The sequence below is a fragment of the Belonocnema kinseyi genome, chromosome 8 (genome assembly GCF_010883055.1).
Source record: "Belonocnema kinseyi isolate 2016_QV_RU_SX_M_011 chromosome 8, B_treatae_v1, whole genome shotgun sequence".
NCBI classification, from domain to species: domain Eukaryota; kingdom Metazoa; phylum Arthropoda; class Insecta; order Hymenoptera; family Cynipidae; genus Belonocnema; species Belonocnema kinseyi.
The window spans coordinates 23,061,246-23,088,342 of NC_046664.1; the positions used below are offsets into that span (position 1 = coordinate 23,061,246).

The 27,097-nt window shown below is 24.9% G+C and overlaps 1 protein-coding gene across 1 annotated transcript in view; it reads left to right on the plus strand.

Moving 5' to 3' along the window:
* The first annotated feature begins 2,970 nt into the window (after positions 1 to 2,970).
* The window catches only part of LOC117178405 (T-cell activation inhibitor, mitochondrial-like), a 41,995-nt gene continuing 17,868 nt past the window's right edge, over positions 2,971 to 27,097 (plus strand). Inside the window, exons 1-4 of the mRNA XM_033369832.1 lie at positions 2,971 to 3,156; positions 3,218 to 3,332; positions 12,300 to 12,685; positions 17,018 to 17,330. Of these exons, the coding sequence (XP_033225723.1) occupies positions 3,134 to 3,156; positions 3,218 to 3,332; positions 12,300 to 12,685; positions 17,018 to 17,330 (837 nt within the window). The 5' untranslated portion in view covers positions 2,971 to 3,133. The remainder of the gene's footprint in view (positions 3,157 to 3,217; positions 3,333 to 12,299; positions 12,686 to 17,017; positions 17,331 to 27,097) is intronic.

Below are 27,097 nucleotides of genomic sequence, written 5' to 3' on the forward strand. Positions count from 1 at the left end.
ATTTTCAACAAAATAGTTTAATCTGCAAAGAATAAAATAAATTTTTATTAAAGTAGTTCAAGCAAGTATGTACTTAAATTGTCATCCAAAAATATTAATTTTCTATAAAAAATTAAATAGTTAAATTTTCAACTGAAAAATATCAATTTTAAATTAAAATATTATTTCCATGAAAACAATCAATTTTCAGCAATATAGTTGGATAATTAACAAAAGAGATAAAATTACAACTAAGAACTTACTTCAAAATTTGACTTTTTTCTGTGCAAATTTATGTACTTTATTTTAAAATCCAACTCCATATTTATGTAGTTGAAAATTTAACTATTTTGTTAAAACCTAGTTTTTACGGTTTAAAAAATTTTATTTGACTAGAAATTTAATAATTCTGCTTCGATTGTCAAATATTTTGCAACAAAATAATTAAATTTTAGCAAAAAATTTCATTTTGAACCAAAATAGTCGCATTTTTAACCCAAATACGAATTTTCCACAAATAACTAAATTTCTAATCCTAGAGTACGAATTTGGAACAAAAAATTTCATTTGTAATTGAATAATAAAATTTTATACTTCATTGTTTAATTTTTTAACCAAAAAGACCAAATTTCTACATAACAATTGAATTATTAACAAAAAATAATAATTCTAAAGAAAAAACTGGATTTTCAATAAAACAGATGAATTTTTAAGCCAAAATAACATATTTTCTATATAAATTTAAAAAAAAATTAATCACAAAACAATTGAATTGAATTTTAATTTTAAATAAAATACAGTTGAATTAATTAAAAATACGAATTTTTTATTAAATACTTTGAATCCTTTACTAAATAGTTGAATTTTTTACGAAAAAGGATCATATTTCTACCAAAAGGAATGAATTTTTGAACTAAAAAGTACAATTTTAAGAAAGTGTTCAATTTAAAACCCATAAATGTGTGTTAAATAAAAAATTAATTTTAATTAAAAATTTAATTATTTAGTTTAATATTTTTCTGATTTAGTTGAAAATTCAAATATTTAATTTAAAATTTATTTGTTTGTTGAAAGATAAAATTTTTTAGTTGAGAATTAGGATTTTATTTGGCCAAACCTTAATTTTTTAACTTAAAAGGTAGCTATTAAATTTTTAATTAAAAATTCAACTATTTAGTTGAAAATTCAACTGCTTGCTGAAAATTGCATTCCCTTTTTAGAAATTTACTTTTTCGGTCGGTAAATTAATTATTTTGCTGCGAATTATTATTTTTTTTAATTAATTTTATTGATTAAAAAAATCATTTCATTTTCTGAAGGTTTAACTATTTTGTTAAGATTTAGTATTTCATTTGGTATAACGTTAATTTTTATAACAAAAAATTTAACTAATTAAGTTTTAGTTAAAATATCAACTTTTTGGTTGAAAATTCAACTGCTTGGTGGAAAGTTGGAATTTTTGTGAACTTTTGTTAAATTTCAACCAAGAAAAATGAATTTTTCACATAACAAGGTGACGAATTCACAAAAAAAAAAATTTTTAATTTTCCACCGAATATTATCATTTTTGAAAAAAAAGTAGTTGAAATTTCAAGTCAAAAGGACGATTTTTTAAAAAGAAATTAGAATTAAAAAAACAGTTAAATTTTCAACCAACAAGGATGTGATTTGCGACAAAAAATTGCCAATTATTTAACAAAACGGTAGAATTTTCAATAAAATAGTTTAGTATTTCATTTGGTATAACGTTAATTTTTATAACCAAAAATTTAACTAATTAAGTTTTAGTTAAAATATCTACTTTTTGGTTGAAAATTCAACTGTTTGGTGGAAAGTTGGAATTTTTGTGAACTTTTGTTAAATTCTTGTTTTAAGATTGAATTACTTAGTTTAGTATTTAAGTTAGTTAATTATTAGTATTTAGTACTTAAAGTTTAGTAATTAAATTTTTAATTAAAAATTCAACTATTTTGATGGAAATTCAACTGACGGTTGAAAGATTAAATCCTTTTGTAAAAAGATTCATTTTTGTGGTTGATAAATAATTGAACTATTTTGTTGAGAATGTTTTTTTTTAAATTAATTTTGTTATTTAAAAATCTAATTACGCCATTTTTAGATGAAAATTTATCGACTTCAGTTAAAAATATAACTATTTAATTTTTTATTAAGAATGCATATTTTTAAATTGCAAAATAAAATATTTTATTCAAAATTCAACTGCGTGTTGAAAACGAACTAAATTGTTGGAAATTTGTTTCTTTTTTGTTGAAAAATTTATATTTTTTATTTGAAATTTCAACTATATAATTTTGCATTGAGAATATACATATATTTTTTAGTTGAAAATTAAACTACTTAATTTAAAGTTGAACTACTAAGTTAAAAATTTATTCTATTTAAAGATTTAACTATTTTCATAAAAATTAATGTTTTCAACTGAAAAAACTATTCCATTGTTAATTAAAAAGTTATTTTATATTTAGTTGAAAATTCAACTATCTAAATGAAAATTTATGTATTTCGATTAAAAAAATTTTCTCATATAATATATTGTATTCTGTATTACCAAGTATTCGTGCATATTACCCACATAACAATGTATTTTCGTGAAAAATCTCTTTATTTCCCTGTCATCCTAAATTTGAATAATGTTTCGGTTTTAAGCGTTTTAACATTTATTTATTTAGATAACCAGTAGCTTTGTGTGTCATTTGCTAGATTTCATCATAAAAAATATAAAAAATTCCAGAACTTACGGATTAACGAAAAATAATAATAATACAGTTCAAACTTTTCGCGCGCTCTGAAAATATCATGGTTCCGGTAGGGCGGCGACCGTTTGGTGGGGTGAAACGTGTCTCAACCAGTGTCGACAGAGTCACCCACCGAGTTGGCGGCCTTTCCCTTTGTTTACGTTTTCAAACTTCTTTGATAATAAAGAAAGCGATTGTATCGACCTCCCATATAGTGACATTCTTTGTTTGTTATTTTTATTTCTGACATACGAACCTTCGTGCTTTAACTTGTTTTTCAAACCTATTGTCGCAATTCTCGAAAAATAATGCTGCGCCACATGCAGTATGCAGATTGCAACCTCGCTGTGATGAGTGTTATTCAGTGATTAAATTATTCAGTGATTAAATTATTCAAAATGTATTGCACTTTAAAATCCTGGTGAGTTTTTAAACTTTCTTTGTCTCAGACTGGCCTGTTGTGATGTCATTTTGTTGGCTAGTTTTTGCAGGAATAGAGTTGTCAGGGCATTGAGTACTGGTGAAATTTCGACAGCTTTGAGGCCTTTTTATTTTACGGTTCATCCGGATCTTTTTGGACAGTTTCCTACACAAAGGGTAAGTTTTGTTCATTAATTTAACTTCTCGTTTTTCTGTCTTTCATTTTTGAATATTTATGGAGAGTAATTTGCATATATTAAATTCTTAAGGTATTGATTTTACTACCACGCATTATATCTAGTTAACAATAGGTTTTTTATAGAAAAGTTAATGTTCTATTTATGCGGTACTTGAACTTGAGGAAGTTTGCTCCGATTTTTTTAAATCCTCGAAACTCCGAATTGCTTTTATTTAAACTCAGCAAAAATAATAAATAGTTTCAGTTTCGTCAAATCGAGAAATGATCAGGAATTTTCGAAAATCGGGAAATGACAGTGAATTTATTTTTTGACCAGGCATTTGACAAATTTTTCGAAATGGGTAATTTGAACATCTTTTTCTCCAAAAATTTTCCATTTCAGATTTTTATTTTTAGTGTTCATTAAGACGAGAAAATTTAAAGTAAATATTTAAAAGTAAATAATTTTAAACTGAATTGTTTTACATAGAATGCCTTTGAATCGTTAAAATTTCAAAGTGCTTTTAAACTTTGAACGTTACAATCGTAAGTGTTCTATTTTAAAAGTATTTATCTTTTAAGTGGAATTGCTGAATTTTTGTGTATAAATAACAATTTAACACTTATTATTTGTAAAATTTTTTTTTTAATGATTTCAAATAATTTAAACGAAGCTACAGTTTCAAAAGGATACAAACATTTTTTAAAGAATTTTAGAAAAATTAAAAATGATTCTTTATTTTGAATATTTATTTTAAGAGAATATTTGAAAAGATTGAAAAATTGTCAAAAAAGAATCTGGAATATTTAAATGAAATTTGGTGAATTTGAAAATTTGAACAATTTTCAAATGAATCGAATTTTTCCTACCATTTTTAGAAAATTCTGGAAATTAAAAAAAGTTTCCTTAAAATCTTCCAGATTCTTTTTTGGCAATTTTGGACATTTTTGAAAATATGATAAATTTTTAGTTTGAAATCTGTAAAAAATTTACAATTTCTTTTAAATTAGGGTGTGGCTATTTGCACCGAATTAATATTCTATTTTTTTTGTAGAAAATGTATCTTTTTTCAATTTAAACTCAGCTATTTGTTAAAAAAAAAATTTTTATTCATAGATAAAACTAGTTATTTGAAATTTCATGTATTTTGTAAAAAATTCGCCTTTTTGTAGAAAATTAATTTATATGATGGAAAATTCAACTTTTTGGTATAAAATTCAACTATTGCGGTTAAAGATTCAGCGTTTTAGTTAAAAATGTATATACTTTGTTGAAAATTAATTTTTATACTCAAAATTTCACCATTACCGCAGAAAATTGAACTATTTTGTTAAAAATCCGTTTTTTGTTTTTAAAAATTAGAATTTCAACAAAAATTTCAACCAATCTATTTTTTGTTGAAAATGTATCTTTTTTTTAAATTTAAATTCAGCCATTTATTTTTAAATTTATGTTTTTTATTTATAAATTAAACTAGTTTGAAAATTTATTTATTTTGTGAAAAATTCGTCTTTTTTATAGAAAATTAATTTATATGGTTGAAAAATCATCCTTTTTATATAAAATTCAATTATCCCGGTTGAAGATTCATCATTTTAGTTAAAAATGCATCTACTTTGTTGAAAATCAATTTTTTAAACTAAAAATTTATAGATTCCAGTAAAAAATTGAACTATTTTGATGAAAATCCGTTTTTTGTTGTTTTTAAGAATTTGTATTTTAACAGAAAATTTAAAGGTTCTATTTTTCGTTGAAAAAGTTTAACTTTTTAATTAAAAATTCAACTATTTGTTTGAAAATGTAAATTTTTATTTATAAATTAATCTAATTGTTTTAGAATTGATTTATTTTATTAAAAATTCGCCTTTTTTGTAGAAAATTAATTTATATGGTTGAAAACTCCCCCTTTTTTATATAAAATTCAACTTTTTCGGTTGAAGATTCATCATTTTAGTTAAAAGCATCTACTTTGTTGAAAATCAATTTTGTAAACTAAAAATTTATAGATTCCAGTAAAAAATTGAACTATTTTGATGAAAATCCGTTTTTTGTTGTTTTTAAGAATTTGTATTTTAACAGAAAATTTAAAGATTCTATTTTTCGTTGAAAATGTTTAACTTTTTAATTAAAAATTCAACTATTTGTTTGAAAATGTATATTTTTATTTATGAATAAATCTAATTGTTTTAAAATTGATTTATTTTATTAAAAATTCGCCTTTTTTGTAGAAAATTAATTTATATGGTTGAAAACTCTCCCTTTTTTATATAAAATTCAACTTTTTCGGTTGAAGATTCATCATTTTAGTTAAAAAAGCAAGCTACTTTGTTGAAAATCATTTTTTTAAACTAAAAATTTAACTATTCTAGTAGAAAATTGAACTATTTTTATGAAAATACATTTTTTGTTGTTTTTAAGAGTTTGATTTTTGACAGAAAAATTAAATATTCTATTTTCAGTTGAAAATGTATATTTTTTATTTATAAATTATATTGATTGTTGTTGTTAATCATTGTTGTTTTTAAGAATTTTATTTTTAACAGAAAATTTAAAGATTCTATTTTTCGTTGAAAATGTTGATCTTTTTAGTTCAAAATTCAACTAGTTGTTTGAAAATTTATGTAATTTGTGAAAAATTCTCCTTTTTTTGTAGAAAATTAATTTATATGGTGGAAAATGGTAGAAAATTTGAACTATTTTTATGAAAATCCGTTTTTTGTTGTTTTTAAGAATTTGATTTTTAACTGAAAATTTTAAGATTCTATTATTTGGTTGAAAATGTATCTTTTTTCATTAAAATTCAGCTATTTGTTTGCAAAGTTATATTTTTTATTCATAAATGAATCTAATTTTTTTTTAATTTGTGTACTTTGTGAAAAATTCGTATTTTTTGTAGAAAAATAATTTTTTTCTATAAAATTCAACTATTCCTGTTGAAGATTCATCATTTTAGTTAAAAATGTATCTACTTTGTTTGAAAATTGATTTTCTGAAATGAAAATGTCACTAATCCAGTTGAGAACTCAACTATTTTTCTGAAAATCCGTTTATTGTTATTGTTAAGAATTTTGTTTTTTTTTTACAGAAAATTTAAAAATTCTATTTTTTGTTGAAAATATTTCTCTTTTTAATTCAAAATGCAACTATTTGTTAGAAAATTTATACCTTAAAAAAAATTAAACTAGTTGTTTGAAAATTTATGTACTTTGTGAAAAATTCGCCTTTTTTGTAGAAAATTAATTTGTATGGTTGAAAACTCACTTTTATTATATAAAATTCAACTGTGTTCCTGTTAAAGATTCATCATTTTAGTTGAAAATGTATCCACATTTTATTTTTCGTTTAAAATGTATCATTTCTTAAATGAAAATTAAACTATTTGTTTGAAAATTTATAATTTTTATTTATAATTTAAAGTAGTTGTTAGAAAATGTATGTAATTTGTGAAAAATTTGCCTTTTTTGGCTGAAACTATTCCTGTTGAAGATCTATCATTTTAGTTGGAAATGTATCTACTTTGTTGAAAATCTATTTTTTATACTAAAAACTTAACTATTCCAGTAGAAAATTAAACTATTTTGCTGAAAATCCGTTTTTTGTTAAGAATTTGATTTTTAACTGAAAATTTAAAGATTCTATTTTTGGTTGAAAATGTATATGTGTAGAAAATTAATCTTTATAGTTGAAAATTCATCTTTTTGGTGTAAAATTAAAATATTCCACTTGAAGATTCATAATATTAGTTGAAAATTCATCAGTGTGGTTGAAAGTTAATTTCTTCAACTGAAAATTTAAAGGTGTATTTTTTGTTGAAAATTGGTTCAACAATTGGAATAAAATTTTTTCTTTTTTAATTGAAAATATGCATATACTGTTAAAAATCGATTCTTTTTTGCAGAAAATTATTTTTTTATTTACAAGTTAATCTTCTTGTTTAAAATTTTTTCTTGTAGGTTAAAAACTCAAATATTGTAGTCAAATATTGATTATTTTAGATGAAAATTCATCTTTTAGTTTGGAAATAAAATTACTTTGTTGAAAGTTAAACTCTTTTGTTAAAAATTCATCATTTTAATTAAAGATTCATTTCTTTGGTTGAAATATGAGCTATTTTATTGGAAACATCTTTTTTCTTTGAAATTTTTTGACTTAAACTTTAATTATTCAATTTCGGGCTAAAAAATTATCCTTTTTAGTTGAAAATTTATGTTTTTTGCTAGAAATTAATTGTCTTTATTGCAAAATTATCTAGTTGGTAAAAAATTGAACCATTCTAGTTAAATATTCTTTATTTTAGTTGAAAATTCATCACTTTCTTTAAAAATGTAACTATTTTTTTTTTAAAGTAATTTTTTAATTAAAAATTTTACTTATTCCAATTGAATATTAAATAGTTTTAGTTGAAAACTCATATTTTTTTTATATAAAATTCAACTTTTTTAGTGCAAAATTTAGCATAAATTTTCAACAACAAAGTTTAAATTTTAACCGAATTGTTAAATTTTTAACAAGAAAAATGAATTTAAAAGAAATAGTTAAATTTTCAATTAAAATTACGAAACTTCAATGAAACAAATGAATTTTTAACAAATTATTTTACATATCAACCTGTTAGTTAAATTTTTAACCAGAAAATATGAATTAAAAAAAATTAATTCTCTACAGATATTTGTTTTTACTGAAAGAGATGAATTATCAAACCAATTTTGGTTGAAAATTTATCTTTTTGTTTGAAAATTTATTTCTTCTGTTTGAAGTTCGATGTTTTTGGGCAGAAAATTCAACTATTTGATTAAAACTTAACTTTTTTGTGTAAATTTGAATCTTTTGTTGAAAATTCGTCTTTTTGGTTTAAAAATTATAGAAAATTCAACTAATTCCTTGAAAATTAATATTTTGGGTATGAATCCATAATTTTGCATTGAAAATTCCAGGATCAAAAATTAATTTTAAATCCAAATAGTTGAATTTTCATACCGAAAATATCAATTTTTATTAAAAAAGTTAATTTTCAACGAAGTAGTTGGATTTTCTACCATTTTCAAACCAAAAATACAAATTTTTAACAAGAGTTAAATTTCAACTATTTTGGTAAAAAATTAATCTGATTTGGTTGAAAATTTAGATATTTTATTGAAATTTTATAGAAACTTCATTTTTTTAAGTTAAATATTCATCATTTTAGTTGAAAATTCATCTTTTTAAATTGAAAATTTAACTATTTGTTAACAAAAATTCATGTGTTTTTTTTAAATTTGCCGTTTTAGGCTGAATTCAATTGTTTTTTATATAAAATTAAAATTTTTTCGGTAAGAAATTTATGTTTTAATTAAAAATTGAACTGTTTAATTGAAAACTAATTTCTTTGGTTAAAAATTTAACTATTTTGTTGAAAGTTCAATTTTGTTGTTAAAAAATTATCTTTTTTGTTTAGAACTAATTTCTTTTGTGGAAAATTAATTTTCTTAACTGAAAATTTTTGTTACTTTATAAATTTTTTGTTTCATTGTAAAAGTTCTCAAAAATGGGTTTATTTTTTAAACCGAAAACTAACAAATTACACATAAATGAAATTAATTTAGGTAATATATTAAATTCATTTTTAAAAGGCATTAAATTTCTAATCTTTTAGTCAAAAATTGTGTTTCAACGAAATAAATTATTTTTTAAACTAATATTTGAACTTTCCAAAAAAGGATGAATTTTCAAGCAAAAAAATAAAATTTCAACCAAAATAATGAATCTTAAAACAAAAGTTTTGTTAAAATAGTTGTGTATTTAAAATTTCAATAGAAAATTAACTTTAAATTGTTTTGTAGAAAATTGGTCTCTTTGACTTTAAAATTGAACTATTTTGTTTGAAATTCAACGTTTTTATTGAAAATTTATATTTTTGGGGTAATCATTCAATTCTTTTGTAGAAAATTCGTATTTTTGGTTTAATAGTTTTACAATTCAGTGAATATTTTTTTCAAAATTCGTCGTTTTTCATTCCAAAATATCTCTTTTGGTAAAAAAATATCATTTTTTTTTTAATTTAACTACATTGGTAGAAATATCAAATTTTTAGTTGAAAATTATTGAATATTTTTATTTTCAAAATTCAAATATTTTAGGTTTGAAAATTAAGCTCTTTGATTAAAAAGTAACTTTTTCGTAGAAAATTCATCCATTTGATTTTTATCTATTTTTATCTACTTTGTTTCAAATTCTTTCTTCCGGGTAGAAAATTGAAATATTTTTTTTACAAAACTCAACTATTTAGTTCAAAATTACCTTTTTTGTTGGAAATTTAACTTGTTCGTTAAAAATTCGTCTTTTTGTTTAAAGATGGTAGAAAATTCAACTACGTCTTTGGAAATAAAACTCTTTTGTTGAAAAATAATAATTTCGGTATAAAAATTCAACTATTTTAGTAAACAAATTTCTATAGAGGTTTCAGCTATTTTGTTGAAAATTCGTGTTTTCTAGTTAAAAATTTAACTACTTGATTGAAAGTTGAATTACTTTGTTAAAAATTCAGCCGTTTGGTTAAAGATTCATAATTTTGTTTAAATTTACTCTCTATTGTTGAAAATATAACTATTTTATTTCAAATTGATTTTTTGTTCGGTAGAAAATTCTACTATTTGGTTAAAAATTAGAATTAAATTTTATATTTTTTTGGTAAATTAGTTTTTGTGAAATTTTATATAACAAAATTGAAGTTTTTAATTGTCGGAAATGGTGATTTATATTTTTCATGGCGTCCATTAAAAAATTCAATTGAAAAATTCAATTAAAAAATAAAATTTTATTTCATTTGAAAAATATCTCAACAAATTTTTTTATACAAAAAATTTAGAATTTTTGGAGGACAAGAATAGGAAATGAAATTCGCTAAGTATTTTAAGAAATTTTCCAGAATTTCAGGAAATATCGCCAGATTTCATAGAATTTCACGGGATTCTAATAATATTTTAGTAGCTTTTAAAGAATTTATTCAAGACAAGTGAAGTATTTGGTAGAGTTTTTAAGATTTGAAGAGATTTATATTTATTTTTTTCATTTTACCCTGAATTTTAATTTACTTTTTTATATTTTAATTTACTTGAATCCTTCTAAATTTACTCAGCTCTACTTAATTCAATGGATTTTATTTTTATTTTTAAAAGCTTTTATTAAATTGATCCTGTGGACAAATTGATAAATTGGTCAAAGGATTTAAAATATTTAAAGATATTTTTTTTTCAAATTCCTTGGAAATTTCAAGAGCTTAAAAAAATGTCAAGGGATTTAAAAATATTTTAAAGTATTTGAAATATTTAGGTTTTTTTTTACATATTACAATAAAATTTTTAATTATTTTTAATAATTTAATGAGATTTCAAAGACTTTGTAAGGGCTTTAATAATTCTCAGGGATGTTAATATTTTAACGGATTTGAAAAAAATGTATACACCAAAAGTGAGGGATTTCGTAGCGTTTCAAAGATTTAAAGAGATTTTCAAATATTTTTTACAATTAAATTGGAATTCGCCAATTGGAATTCGTTTTAAGACCCCCTGAATCCGAAAAACAGGTTTTTACGAATGTGTCTGTATGTATGTCTGTCTGTGAACACGATAACTTTTGAAAAAATTAATCTATTGGATTGGCCTTTGGTATACTCGTTCAGTGTCCTAAAATAAAGGTCAAGTTCGTTAGCCAGCCATTTTGGATAAAAATTCAAAAAGTGAGCGTATTTTGAAAATTTTTGAGATCACTTTTTTTCAAATTCAATCATTTTCTGTACGGATATTCATAGTATTGAAACAGACGAACAATTTAGTTTAATAACTTTTTTTCATAAAACCAAACTTTACCAGAGTTATAGCATTTACGAAATTCCAAAAAACACACGAAAATCAACATTTTCAGCCAAATGACGCACTATATAAAAAAGTCAACAGAAGAATTTCCTATAAGATTATTAAAAAAAAAAAAAAAAAAAAAAAAAAAAAAAAGTTTTTGGTTTCGTACCTAAAGGAGTACCACACATTGGGAAAAAAAATGACTTGTTTGGTTCAGAATAACATACAGCCCACAAATCTTCACCGATTTCGACAAAAAAAATGAAAAAAAGCTAATAAGATTTCTAAGAGTGTTGCCCAGCCTGATTTTTGAATTAGGTTTTCAATACTTTTATAAATAAACAAATATGAAGAAAAATGGGGTTTTTTTTATTTGATTTTCCCGGTGCTCGTCAAAAACATGAAAATGGTTGAAATCGCTTAAGTTTCATAAAATAGCATTAGTTAAAGATATTCCAATATTAGACAATATACAAAAAAAAATTGTATCAAGAAATTATTTGTTGAAAAAAATTTGTCTACGATTTTCCATAAATACACATTTTTTCAAGTTATGTTGCAGAAATATTCGTTTTTTTCTGTGTTAATTTTTTTCAATTAGGAAATTTGTGATAATCTTAGAAAAATTAATAATTTTTTTTATTAATTTTTGATAGTTTTTCGTTAGAAATTAGTAGGGCTTCAAAGATTTGGAATTATTTTTTAGAATTCACTCTGAATTCCTAATTCATTTGTATTCTTCTAAATTTACTCAATTCTACTTTATTCAGTGTATTTTTAAATATTTAAAAAAAATTATTTTATTTATCTTGAAGTTGAACCTTGAATTCTTAGCAATTTCATCAAATTCTTTTGAATTCCTTTGAATTTTTCTAAGCTCATTTCAAAATTTTCTGAATTCAATTATGTTTTTTTTTTTCATATTTTCATCTCTTTTGAAAATTGTGGAATTCTCGTCGGAATAGAGAAAAAGTTAAAAGAAAAACTCGTATACATAGAACTCCATGTATAAAAAAAGTAGGCGTTGATACAAAGTTATTTCCTCGGAGGCTTCATTTCAATAAATGTTTAACGAGTGAATTAATGAGCGTTCCGTATTGAATTTCATGCGAAAAAAATATACATAATTTCAGACAGTCAATGAGAACTCATTGAAGCAATTGAGTTCAATAATTGAAACTCTACAACAACAAAAACCAATTTGCCCAACTATTTTGCCATTTTATCTCAGATCAAGGGACGAAAATGAGTCGAAAGCTGGGAAATTTACTCTGGTGAAAATTCAATTAAATGAGAGAGATGTGCGAAAAGCGATTCTTTCTATCCTGAAAACATGCAATTTGCCCACAACGTTTGTAGACAAAATAGAACAAGAAAAGCCCAATTCAGGAGAAAAATCTAGATATTCACAATTTCGAGGACGTGCTGGAGAAATGGATTTTTCCAATTTGGAAGATGATCCAATTTTCACTTCAATTATCATGAAGAGGAAAATAGACTCTGTACCCGATACTTTCAAGTATGTTTTCTGTTCAATTTTTCAAATTATTTGTACTATTTTGTAAAAAAAATTTAGAAAATTTTTAGATTTTTTTCAGGACTGTCACTATTTAGTTACTTCTTTTAATAAAAAGTCACTATTGTTGATAAATGAATCTTTTTTGGGTAAACATTTTAATACTTGGTTGAAAATTTAATTATTTTATTCAAAAATCAACTATTATTATATTTTTGGTCGAAAAGTCATATTTCTTAGTTGAAAATAAACCTTTTTGTTGAAAATTTAACTATTTTGTTAAAATATTTTATCTTGTATTGAAAATTAATCTTTTTAGTTAACATTTTTAATTCAAAATTGTAGTTTGAAAACTTCATTTTATTTCAAAATTCATCTTTTCGGTAGAAAAAGTAAAAGGTTATCAAAAAATTATACTTTTTTATTCAAAATCTCAACTATTTTGATAAAAATTCCCTATTCTGATAAAAATTTAATATTTTTTTATTAAAAATTCAAATGTTTCATTGACAATTAGATATCTGTTTTAACGGAGGATTGAATTATTTTGTTAAAAATTAATTTTATAATTGAATTTTCGTCATTTTAGGTGAAAGTTTATCTCTTCAGTAGAAAATTTAACTGTCTTGTTAAAAATTAATGTTTTTACCGAAAATTAACTTTTTGGAGGAAAATTCATCTCCTTTCTGGTAAAAATTTCATTTTTTCTTGTAAAAAGCCAACTTTTTTGTTTACAATCTGTTTTGGTTAACGATTCGATTATTCTGTTAAAAATTAATGTTTGTGATTGAAGCCTCATTATTTTAATTGAAAACTCATCTCTATTATTGAAAATTAAACTATTTTGATCAAAATGATTTTTTTTGTTAAAAATTAATTTTTTAAACTAAAAATTTAACTATTTCTTTTTTGGTCACCTTTTGCTTAGAAATTTGTAAGAATTTCAAAGATTCGAGGTGATTTGAATTATTTTTAATTGACCCTAAATTCGGATTATTTTTCTCTGAATTCTTTTATATTTCTGCAATTTCCTTCAATTTTTTATTCACTTAAATTCTTCTAAAAAATCATCTGTTTTTTTTTAAATTTAACTATTTTTTTGAAAATTCTTTTTTTTTTTCTTTTGAAATTAATCGCTTACATTAAAAATTTAACTATTCAATTCTTGAATGAAATATATATATAACTGTTGCCGAAATCCGTTTTTTTAGTGGAAAATTAATCTTTTGAATTGAAAAGTCAACTTCTTGATAAAAAAAATTTATTTATTTTATTAAAATTAGAATATTTCTACTTAAAGGGTTAGAAATTGAAAGCTTTTCGTATCGAACTCAAAACGTTTCCTGCATTAATTTGATTTAAAAAAATGTATTCTTCTCTTTTCTTGAAAAAAAGTCTGTGTCACTCTGCAGAAGTCGTAATTTTTATTTTATTTTTAATTTTCCTGATAATGCTGTTGAAGAACAACCAAAAATTTTATTAGAATTCTTGTAATCATTTTTCATTTTTTTATTTTAATAGAGACATTTAGGAGTATGTTGCCCAAAGACTTTTTTCAAACAAAATAAGTTAATTTTCAATCAAATTTTGAATTTTTAAAGAAATTTAAACCTAGTAGTTAAATTTTTAACCAAAAAAATTAATTTTCTATAAAAAAACATTAAGTTTTTCCAAAATACATGAATTTTCAACCGAATTTTGAATATTAAAAAGAATGTTCACATAATAATTAATTTTTCAACTAAAAAATTAATGTACAACAACAAAATTAATTTTCTACCAAAAAAAAAATTAATTTTTAACGAAATACGTGAATTTTCAATCAAATTTTGAATTTATGATGAAAGGGTTAACTATTGTGAAATTTTCAACAACAACAAAATTAATTGTCAAACCAAAAACTGTAACTTTTAACAAAATACATAAATTTTCAACCAAATTTTGAATATTAAAAAAAAAAGTTCACCTATTAATTAAATTTTCAATAAAAAAGATGAATGTACAAAAACAAAGTTAATTTTGTACGAAAAAACATGAATTTTTAACAAAATACGTGAATTTTCAACAAAAATATTTGTTTGTTAAAGAAATTTAAACTACTAGTTAAATTTTCCTCAACAAAAAACGAATTTTCAATGAAAAAAAATTAATTTTCTACCAAAAAAACTTTATATTTTAACAAAATGAATGAATTTTCAATCAAATTTGGAATTTTTGAAGAAATTTAAACCTAGTAGTAACATTTTCAATCAATAAATAATTTTCATCAAACAGATTAATTGTTTATCGAAATACTTTAATTTTGAACAATATACGTGAATTTCTAACTTAATATTTAAATTTTCAAAGAAATTTAAAGGTAATAGTTACATTTTCAACAAAAAAAAAGGATTTTTAAAAACAACAACAAAATTTTCTATAAAAAAACATTAATTTTTTTCAAAATACATAAATTTTCAACTAAATTTTGAATTTTTAAAGCAACGTGGAACTATTGTTTAATTGTTAACATTTAAATTAATTATCAACAAACAAAATTTTAATTTGTAACAAAATTTTTAGAATTTAAAAAAAATTTTAACTAATAGTTTAGTTTTTGAACAACAAAAAACGAATTTTCAACCAAAAAATTTATATTCTATAAAAAAACATTAATTTTGAACCAAATTTGAAATTTTTAAAGAAATGTTAACCTGATGTCAAATTTTCCACAACAAAAAACGAATTTTCAATCAAAGTTTGAATTTTTATAGAAATTAAAACCTTGTAGTTAAATTATCAACAACAGCAAAAATTAATTTTTATCCAAAAAATTAATTTTCTATAAAAAAACATTAATTTTTAAGAAAATACATGAGTTTTCAACCAAATTTTGAGCTTTTAAAGAAATTTTAACCTAATGTTAAATTTTCAACAAGAAATTTATTTTTCATCTTTTAACAAAATACATGAATTTTCAAACAAATTTTGAATATAAAAAAAAATTAACGTAATCATTAAATTTTCAACAATAAACGAATTTTCAACAAAAAAATTAATTTTCTGCCAAAAAAATTTATCTTTTAACAAAATACATGATTTTTCACTAAAATTTTGAATGTCAAAAGAAATGTTAACCTAATAATTAATTTTTCAACGAAAACGATGAATATTTTAGAAAAAATTCATTTTCTACCAAAAAATAATATTTTCTAACAAAATACATGAATTTTCAACTAAATTCTGAATTTTAAAAGAAATTTAAACTTAATTAGTTGAATATTCAATAACAACAAAAATTAATTTTCTATAAAAAAAACATTAATTTTTAACAAAATAAATGAATTTGAACCAAATTTTGAGTTTTAAATAAATATTAACCTAGTGTTAGATTTTCAAAAACAGAAAACGAATTTTCACCAAAAAATTAATTTTCGATCAAAAAAACTTGATCTTTTAACTAAATACCTTTCTATAAAAAAACATTAATTTTTAACAGAATATATGAATTTTGAAGCAAATTTGACATTTTTAAAGAAATTTTAAATTAATGTCAAATTTTCCAAAACAAAAAACGAATATTCAATCAAATTTTGAAGTTTTAATGAAATTTAAACCTCTTTTAAAAAAATCCATTAAAATTTTTGAAAGCTAAACTCATTTGTTAAAACTTAGTTTTTTGGTTTGAAGATTCATCATTTAAATTAAAAATTCATCTCTTTCTAAAAATGTAACTATTATTTTAAAAGTAATTTTTTTAATTTTCTGTATTAATAATTCAAATTTTTGATTAAAAAAATGCATCTATTTTATTAAAATTAAAATGTTATTACTTAAAGGGTTAGGAATTTAAAGCGTTTCATATCGAACTCAATACGGTTTCTACATTAATTAGATTTAAAAAAATGTATTCCTCTATTTTTCTGAAAAAACATCAGTGTCAGCTCTGTACAAGTCAAAAAAAATTTTATTCCCATGAAAAATCTGTTTAAGAAAAACCAAAAAGTTTATTAGAATTCTTGTATTTTTTTGATTTTTAATTAAAAAATGAAAAAGTAAATTAAGAAAACATGATTGAAAAAAGCAAGAATTAATTTGGAGACTCCTTTCTTTTTCGCCCCTCTTTATTTATTTATTTTTTTAATTTAAATAGAGAAATTTAGGAGTACTTTGCCCAAAGATAGTTAATTTTTTAGTCAAAGAGTTAAAAAGATAGTTAAATTATTTTAATCTTCAAGAATTTCGTAGTTAAATTTGACTGCTGGAATTTAAAGAAGAATCGAAATTCGGATTCCGAATTATTCTGAATTAGATTTCCCAAATTTGCAATTTTGCAAATTGAAAACACTGTTTCAGGGCCTATTTGGACAAACACGTGAATGAAGCTCACGTGAAATTTGAAGCTTGCAGGCCTGTGAGATCTGAAGTTGAAAAATTAGAATTATTGTTATGCGAGGCTCTTGGTCTAAAAAGCATCACCTGGGACTGTGGCTGGAACATCACGCATTATCGAGGATGTCTTTTAGCTTTTCAAGCACTTGCAAAACACCATCCGGAACCAATGGAAGTTTTAAGAGATCGGCAGCTCGTTTTTGCCAACGATACCGGCATCAGCGTAGAAGGAAATGTGATGCTCAATTCCGGAGAAGTCCGGCACAATTGGTTGGATGTAAGAAATTAAACCACCCCCCCCCCCCCCCCCCCCCCCCTACTTATTTTTCAGGATAGCGACTTGAACGGGAACCAAAAAAAAAACTCAGGAAATGACCAGGAATTTAATTAAAAAACTTTTTATCTATTTCTGATCGCGGAAAAATTCAAGTTTTTATTGTTTTATTAATTTTTGTTAATTTAGAAAAATTATTTCTACTTTATATACAGTTTCAGGGCATATAAATGAAAGTTGAAATTAACTTTCTTCCAAATTTTAGACAAAAAAAGTACTTCCAGTAATTTTTAGAGTAGAAATTGTATTTTTGTGAGGAAATATTTCTGAATTATAGTATAGTTTATTTTTATATCTCGTTTGCAATTTATCTTTTTTTTTAAATTCAACTACTTGCGGTTAAAAGCTAAACTCTTTTGTTAAAAATTATTTTTTTTTTCTTTCAAGATTCATCATTTTAATTAATGGTTCCTCGCTTTTCGAAAATGTAACTACTTTTTTGATAATCGTTTTTTTAAATAAAAATTTAACTATTTCAGTAAAAAATTTAACTACTTTTCTGAAAATCCGCTTTTTTTGTTAAGAATGAGATTTTTAACGAAAAATTCAACTATTTGGTTGAAAATTGATTTTTTTATCTGAAAAGAATTTTTAAAGGTTTAAGAAGAATAAATAATTTTTTAATGTTTCTGAGAACATTTTGAATTATTTTTTTTTTATAATTTAAAAGTATTAGAAAAGATTTCTAAAATTGCCAGAAAAGGATTTCGAAGATTTTAAGGCAATTTTCATGATAAAAGAAAAATTTCTTTGAGATACATAAGAATATTAAAAGTTTTTATATTTTATTTTGACAAAACTAATTTTCTTTAATGAAAAAGATTTTTGAAATTTTCAAATCTCTATACCGACTTTCTAAATGAAAAAGAAGAATATTCATCCAAAAAAATGCTCAACAAAAAAATTAAATTTCTACCAAAAAATATTTTTTAACTAAATACGTAAACTTTTAACGAAAAATTTTAATTTTTAAAGAAATTTAAATCAATAGTTAAATTTTTATCAAAAACATGAATTTTCTACAAAAATATGAATTTTCCACCAAAAACACTAATTTTTAACGACATACGTGAATTTGTAACCTAAAATTTTGAATTTTTAAACAAATTTAAACTAGTAGTTAAATTTTTCAACAAAAAAAAACGAATTTTCAACAAAAAAAAAATAATTTCCTATCCTAACCAAATTTGATATTTTTGAAGAAATGTTAACCTAATGTTAAATTTTCTACGTCAAAAAAAGAATTTTCAATAAAGACATTAATTTTCTAACAAAAAAAACCTTAATTTTCAACAAAGCAAATAAATATTTTATTTTCAATAAAAAGATCAATTGTCTAACGACAAACATTAATTTTTATCGATATTCGTGAATTTAAATCAAAGTTTGAATTTTTAAAGAAATTTAAATCTAAAATTTTATATTTCTACAAAAAAATGAATATTTTACAAAATAGGTGAATTTTCAACCAAATTTTGGATTCTAAAAAAAATGTTATTAAATGTTTCAAAGCTAAACTCTTTTGCGAAAAATTATTGAAATTTTTATTTAATTTTTTTTAATCTTAAAAATTAAAAATGATTAAATTAAAATTAGTTAATTGAAAAATCATCTCTTTTTGAAAATCTAACTACTTTTTCAAAAGTAATTTTTTTTTAGCTAAAAATTTAACTGTTTCACTAGAAAATTGAACTATTTTTCTGAAAATCCGCTTATTTTGTTAAGAATTAGATTTTTAACGAAAAATTCAATTATTCTATTTTTTGTTGAGGATTTATCTTTTTCGGGTAAAATTTTAACTTTTGGGTGGAAAATTAATATTTCTTATATAAAAAGAATTTTTAAAGAATTTTGAAAGGTTTCAAGAGAATAAATTTTTTTTAAGATTTATGAAAAAATTTTTAATTGTTTTTTTTTTAATTCATAAAACCTGTTTCTAGAAAATTAATAAAATGGTTTAAAACATTATAAAAGATTTCTAAAATAGTTAGAAAAGAATCACGTAATTTTAAGGCAATTTTTTTAATTTTGCAGAATTTTTATAACATTTAAGGAAAACTTTTAATAATTTTAAAAGATTTTTACAAGTTGAAAAAAAATGGTTAAATAATTTAAAATTTGAACAGATTTGATGATAATACCAAATTTCTCTTAAGATGCATAGTAATATTTAGGCTCAACAAAAAAATTAATCAACCAAAATTTTTAATTTTTAAAGAAATTTAAACCTAATAGTTAAATTGTTAACAAAAAGATGAATTTCCAACAAAAATATTAATTTTCTATCAAAAAACATTAACTTTTTCCAAAATGCATGAACTTTCAACCAAATTTTGAATTTAGAAAAGAATGTTTAACTAATGTTAAATTTTTAACAAAAAATGAATTTTCAACAAAAAAAACTGACTTTCAACAAAATACATAAATTTTCAACAAAATCTGAAATACGAAAAAAATCGTAATCTAATAATTAAATTTACGATAAAAAAATGAAATTACAATAACAAAATTAATTTTCCACGAAAAAACAATAATTTTTTACAAAACACGTGAAATTTCAACAACATTTTAGGAATTTTCAAAAAAATTTAAACTAATAGTTAAATTTTCAACAACAAAGAAACGAATTTTCAACAAAAAAATAAAATTTCGATAAAAAACATTAAGTTTTAACAAAATACATGAATTTTTAACCAAATTAAAAAAATTTTAAGGTAATAATTACATTTTCAACAACAAAAAACGAATTTTTAACAAAAAAAATTAATTTCCTATTGAAAAACATTAATTTTGGTCAAAATACATGAATTTTCAACCAAAATTTAAAATTTAAAGAAAGGGTTAACTATTGTTAAATTTTCAACTAAAAATATGAATGTACATTAACAAAATTAATTTTTTACCAAAAAAATACTAATTTTTAACAAAATACGTAAATTTTCAACAACAAAAATAAGAATTTTCAACAAAAAGATTAATTTTCTATCAAAAAACATTAATTTTTAACATATTACATGAATTTTGAAGCAAATTTTTAAAGAAATGTTAACCTAATGTTAAATTTAAAAAAAAAAGGAATTTTCCATTAAAAAATTAATTTTCTACCAAAAACACTTTCTATTTTAACAAAATAAATTAATTTTAAATCAATTTTTGAGATATTAAATAAATTTGAACCTAGTAGTTAAATTTTTAACAAATAATTAATTTTCAACAAAAAGATTAATCGTCTATCGAAAAACATTTAATTTTACCGATATACGTGAATTTCTAACCTAATATTTAAATTTTCAAAGAAATTTAAAGGAAATATTTACATTTTCAACAACAAAAAACGAATTTTTAACAAGCAAAAATTGATTTTCTATAAAAAATCATTAATTTCTAACAAAATACATTAGTTTTTAACCAAATTTTGAGTTTTTAAATCAATATTAACCTAGCATTAAATTTCCAACAACAATCAACGAATTTTTCAGAACAAAAAATTAATTTTTAACCAAAAAAATTACTTTTTAACAAAGAACATGAATTTTCAACCAACTTTTGAATATTAAAAAAAATGTTCACATAATAATTAAATTTTCAACTAAAAATATGAATGTACAACATAATTCATTTTCTACGAAAAAGACAATAATTTTTAATAAAATATGTGAATTTTTAAAGAAATTTAAACTAATAGTTAAATTTTAAACAACAACAAAGTTAATTTTTGAGAAAAAAACTTAAATTTTTAACAAAATACATGAATTTTTAACAAAATTTTTAGACTTCTAAAAGAAATCTAAACTAATAGTTAAGTTTTGAACAAGAAAACACAAATTTTCAAAGAAAAAATTTATTTTTTTAAACTATAAATTAACCTTTTAATCATTTTTTTTATTTAAATGAACTATTTTGTTAAACATTCCTCCTTTTTGTTTTTGAAAATTAATGGTTTTTTACTGAAGAATTAAATATTCCATTTTTGAGTGCATTTTTTTTTTAGCAAAAAGTTGAACTATTTGGTTGAAAATTTGTCTTTTTTGGATAAATATTCAACTTTTAAAAAAATTCATTTTCTTTGTTTATAAATTCATCTCTTTTTATAGAAATTTAATATTTCTCTGATAAAAATTGCACCTATTTGGATTAATTTTTTTTTGTCGATTTAATATATTGTAAAAACTTCTTTTTTTGTATGAATTTGACTGTTTTTTTATTTCTTTATTCATAATGTGTCCCCTAAGGGTTTACATGACTTCCATTCCTTACAATCTTTCCGTTTAAATCCATATATTTTTTACAATCTTATCCTTTCTATATATACAATTATTTACATAAAGTCTTATATCTAGTTTCTTATTTCTATTTCCTGCGATAGCGCAATTTAGGACTTGTTAGCAAGCGAGTGAGCGAGCGAACGAAAGCGAGAGTGCAAGCGAGAGAGAGCATGAGAACGCAAACGCATTTTAGTCTACTTATCTTTTACTTTAACATTACTTACAATTTTCACGCTTCTAATCTAAGCGATTTCCGTTTCCTTTTACCTTTTACCCCCATTTACCCTTTTCACGTGCATTCTTTCATTCTCCCTCATTCGCTCCTCTAGCACCCTCCAACTCCTTCATCCATTCTTTTCCTAATCCATCTTCCCCTAGAATCTTAACCACATTCTCTTGCCAGCTTCCTTTATCTTCCATTCCTCTCCTACATCCTTCCCACACATGCTCCCATGTTTCCTCCTCCCATTCACATATTCTACACATTCTGTTCTCTTCTTTTTCCCACTACACCCCCTCCCTTACCTCGTTTCCCAGTCTAAATCTTGCTATTCTGGTCCACCTTCTCTCTCCCCATCCCTTTTCTAAATACTTTGGCACCCCTTCCTTTTTTATCATCTTATACCATTTATTGTATTTTGATTCCTCAATCGCCCCCCCCCCCATCTTTCTGTTAATTGTCTTTCCCTCTCCCTTTTTTCCAATTGTTCATAGTTTACTCCAGTCCCGTCTTCTATTTCTCTATCATTAAAGAACTCCCTCCTTTCTCCATCAAACACTTTCTCGCCAACTCCCCTCCCTCAGCTTTGTCTTAAATTTCCATGCCCTCTTACCCGCTCTAATACATAACTTATCCCTTTGCGCTTCTTCTCTGACCATATATCCTGGCGTCCTCCAGTCTGCCCCTAGTGTCCACCTTATATACCTTTCTTGTAAACTCTCAATATCTTTCCTTTCTTTCCATCCCCATATCTCTGCTCCATAACCTAAAACCGGCCATACCAGCGTATCAAATAACCACATTCTCCTTCTACAATTTTTTTTTAACCTTCGTTTTCCTATTCCCCATATCTGTTTCATTACCCCTGCTGCTTTTTTTATACTTTCTCTCACATGAGCTGTATGATCTCCATTCGTCTGCAAGATATATCCCAAATATTTATACTCTTTGACTTCTTCTAACTTTATTCCTTTCCATCTCCCTGTCCACTCTTTCTTCCTTCCTCCTCCTTTTCTAAACCTCATTATCTTTGCCTTTTCTACATTTACATTCAGCTTTTTCCCATCTAAGTATTTCTCTAGTCCTGTAATTAATCCCGCCATCCCTTCTTCATCCTCTGCCATCAACACTATGTCGTCTGCGTATGCCAGTGTATATATCTTTTCCTTCCCTATCCTAACTCCTCCCCAACCCTTTCTCCTCATTTCTTCTTCCAAGTCTGATATTAATAAATTAAATAAAAGTGGGCTCAGAGGACACCCTTGTCTCACACCTCTCACCAACCAGAAACTATCTCCTACTTGCTGTCCGACCTTTACCCTGCTTCTTGTCTCCCTAAAAATTTCTGATACTATCTTTATTAATTCATCTCTTATCCCCTTCTTTACCATAACTTTGTCTATTTCGCCTCGGTCTAATGAGTCAAACGCCGCCTTTAAGTCCACGAACATTGCTATCATTGCCCCTTTTTCCCTTTTAATTCTCTTATTTACTAGATAGTTCAGAACATATATGTTGTCCATTACCCCCGTTCCTTTTCTAAACCCTGTCTTATTCGGTGACTCGATCCTTTTTTCTTCAAATTCTATCTTCAATCTCTCGGACAAAATAGTTACATATACTTTATACAGTGTTGGCATCAACGTCACCCCCCTTAATCTTTAACCTCCTCTCCCTTGCCTTTCTTTACTATTGGTATAACTACTCCTTCTTTCCATAACTCTGGCCACCCCTCTCCTCTCCATACTCTACTACACATTATCCATGCCCATTCCTCTAGTTCCTACCCTCCATATTTCCATACTTCATTTGGAATCTCATCTCTACCAGGTGCCTTTCCATTCTTCAATATTCCTAAAACTTTAACTATTTCTTCCCTGGAAATTTCCTCTTCCTCGTCTCTTTCGCTACCATATTTTCCTCCCTTTACAACTTTTCTCTCTACTCCTCCTAGCAAATCCAAAAATTATTTCTTCCATTCTATCATTTCAATATCTTGGTTTAATCTTTTTCTTCTTTTTCTTTCTCTATTTACTACCTTCCATACCTCTTCTTCCAATCTAGCCTTCTCCGCCTCTTCCTCAAACCTTTTATTCTCTTCCTCTTTCTTTTGATAACACAATTCAGTATACTCTTTCTTTTTTTCCTATATTCTTCCCCATTACTTTTTTCTTTTCTCCACTTTCTTAATTCCTTTCTGACCTCCTTTTTTTTTCTCTTTGCAGTCCTCATCCTACTCACTTCTATCCCCCCCTTTACTAACTTCATTATTGTTTGTGCACTCTAATCCTATTTTTATTTCTCCTATCATTTTTCCCATCTCCTCGTCCACATTTCACTCTCCCATTTTGATATTTCTTATTTTTTTCTAAACTGTTCTGTTCCTTTCCTTGACCAATCCCCTTTTCCTACACTTTTTACATTTGCTCCCCTTTTACTCATATTGCTATTCCTTTTCTGTCCCTCTAATGTCACTATTAAGGGAAAGTGATACGAATCAATATATTCTCCTACTTCTAGTTTCTTAACCTTCTCTCTTACCTCATCATCCACTATCACATAATCAATTATCGTTCGCCTTTCACTTCCTAAGCGTGTATATTCTCTTTTTTCATCCCCTTCTATATTCCCGTTTAAGATATACCATCCCAACTCCTCCAAGCTCTTCAACAACTTTTTTCCCTCCCTATTTAGTACCTTATCTTTGGATTTTCTTCCTTTCTCTTCTCCCCATTCCCTTCCTCCTCTGTCTCCTGTTCTCGCATTGAAATCACCACCTATTATCATCCTAATCTCTTTTTTATTTTCTTCAATTATTTCTTTAATCTCCTCTGCTTTTTCCTGCATATCACCGTTCACATAAATCCCCACTACCTTCCACTTCTCTCCTCCCATCATAGCCTCTTCTGATATTACTCCTTCTTTTTGTTCATTCCTGTCTTTCTTATCTTTCCCTGTTATACATTCATTCCTTATTCCCATCACCATTCCTCCCATTGCCCTGCCCTTTTTATTCTTCCTCTTTGCATTTTGCACTTGCCATTTGTAACCTTCCCCTTACTCTTTCCCATCCCTTTTCATCTAACCACGTCTCCATCATTATGACTACATCCCATTGTGTCAAATTTCTCATAAACTCCTTATCCTTTCTCTCTAATTCTGCTATATTCCAGTAACAAATCTTCCATTTTTCCCTACTTTCGTTTCTCATCTTTTTTTCCTTCTTAATATTTCTTATTTTCCTATCTCCCGTTCCCATACTTAGTCCCATACTTAGCCCATGTTTTCCTTCCCTTTTTTCTTTCTTCTTCTGCTATTTTCCTTAATTTATACTGCATCTTCTTTTCTACCCATGTCAAATCATCCTCTATTCTCTCCGGACTACCATATAATAACCTCTTCTTTGTGATCACCTCCCTCTTATGTTCCCATTTCTTTAGTTTCACCAGTACCATTATATCCCCTCTTCTCACTTCCCTTCCTATATTTCGCATTTCCTCTATCTCTACCTTAGCATCAATCCTTTTTAGTACTTCGTCCACCCCTTCCTTCAGCTCCTTCCCCTCTAATCTTATACCCTTTATCACTATGTTTAATTTTCTTTCTTCCCTCTCTTTCCTCTCTATTCTTTGTTCTATGTTTCTCAGCCTTTCTATCTTCTTATTCCCACTCTCGCCCCCACCGTAATTCCCGTTCGAGCTTTCAAATTTCTTCATCCTGCCTCTTATCTCCTCTACCTTTGTATTATTAACTTCTTCCTGCTTCTCTAGTTTTTGCTCCAATGAGTCCATCGTCTTTTCCAACTTTTCCCTGATTTCTTCCTTCTTTAATCCTCTCCCCTTATCTCCTGCTTTTCTTCATAAATCTCCATTATCTCTATCATCACTTCTCTAATTTCCTTTAGCCTTTCTTCTTTCATCGACATTTCATTTTCATCTCCGCTACCGTCAGCACCCTCCCTGTTATCGCTTTTCCCTACCAAACTCTGCTTTTCCGGCGGCGATCTAAACATTTTCTGGTATTTTATACTCGCCCCGATATCTTCCTTCTCTTCACTGCTTTCCCTCTCCCCTTTCTTCCTTTTGATAAACGCTTCTATGGTCCCTACGCTTTTCGCTCTTAATCTTACCTTTTCTATAGTTTTTTTATACTTCCCCCTTGCCTTCCTTTCCTTTATCTCTTTCGGCGTACTGAACACTTCCTGCACTAATTCTGTTTCTTCCGAAGAGATACTCGCTCCACTAGCCATTAATCAAATTCAAATTTTCCCGCCTTCTATACTTCCCTGCCTCTATCGTCACTGTCTGTTACCTGTCACGCGTTTCTTTGTCGCTACCCAACCCTGCTACTACCAATCCGTCAACACAGTCTTCCCACCCTGTCACAAATCTCCAAACAAACTTCCACACTAATCTGTCTCAATCCTCCAAAATATCTAACTCCCCTTTGCAATCTCACAATCCCTCCATTAGATCTCTCACCTCCACAACCTTCTACACACTTCCACAATCCACTCACCTCAAATTTCACCACAATATCAGAAAAACTCAGCATCAACAATTCCCACTACTTTACACTTTCATGCCGGAAACGGAAGTCCGACTGTTTTTTTTATTTAAAATTTAAATTTCATTAGATTGAAATATCAACTATTACATTTTTATTTTGTTAAAAATGAACGATTTTAACTGCAAGCTCATGTTTTTTGTTGGAGGATCCAACTATTTTGTTGAAAATTTATTTTTTAAGAAAAATGTATCTTTTTGGTTTGAAAATCCATGTACGAGGGTAGTTCAATAAGTCCTTAGAATGACCAACAGATAGCGCGCGAATCGCTCCAAATCATCTGTTTTCAGTCAGCACCACTCCCGACTAGATATATGGTGCAGTCACAGTCCACATCTTCTGAGTTTACGTGTTTTTATAACCAATTGAAAAAAAGAAAATTGTTCGTTAAGAAAAATGGAAAAAAACGAGTTCAGAGCGGTAATCAAACATTTTCATTTAAAGGGTTTAACTCCATATGAGATAAAAAATGAATTGGACTCAGTTCATGGCACATCTGCTCCTGCCTTAGCAACGGTTTATAACTGGGTAAATGAATTTAAGCGTGGTCGTACAGACGTACATCAATAAGTGACGAACCACGTTCAGGACGGCCCGTAGAAGCAAGTACTCCCGAAATCATCAATAAAATCCACGATATGGTGTTGAAGGATAGAAGA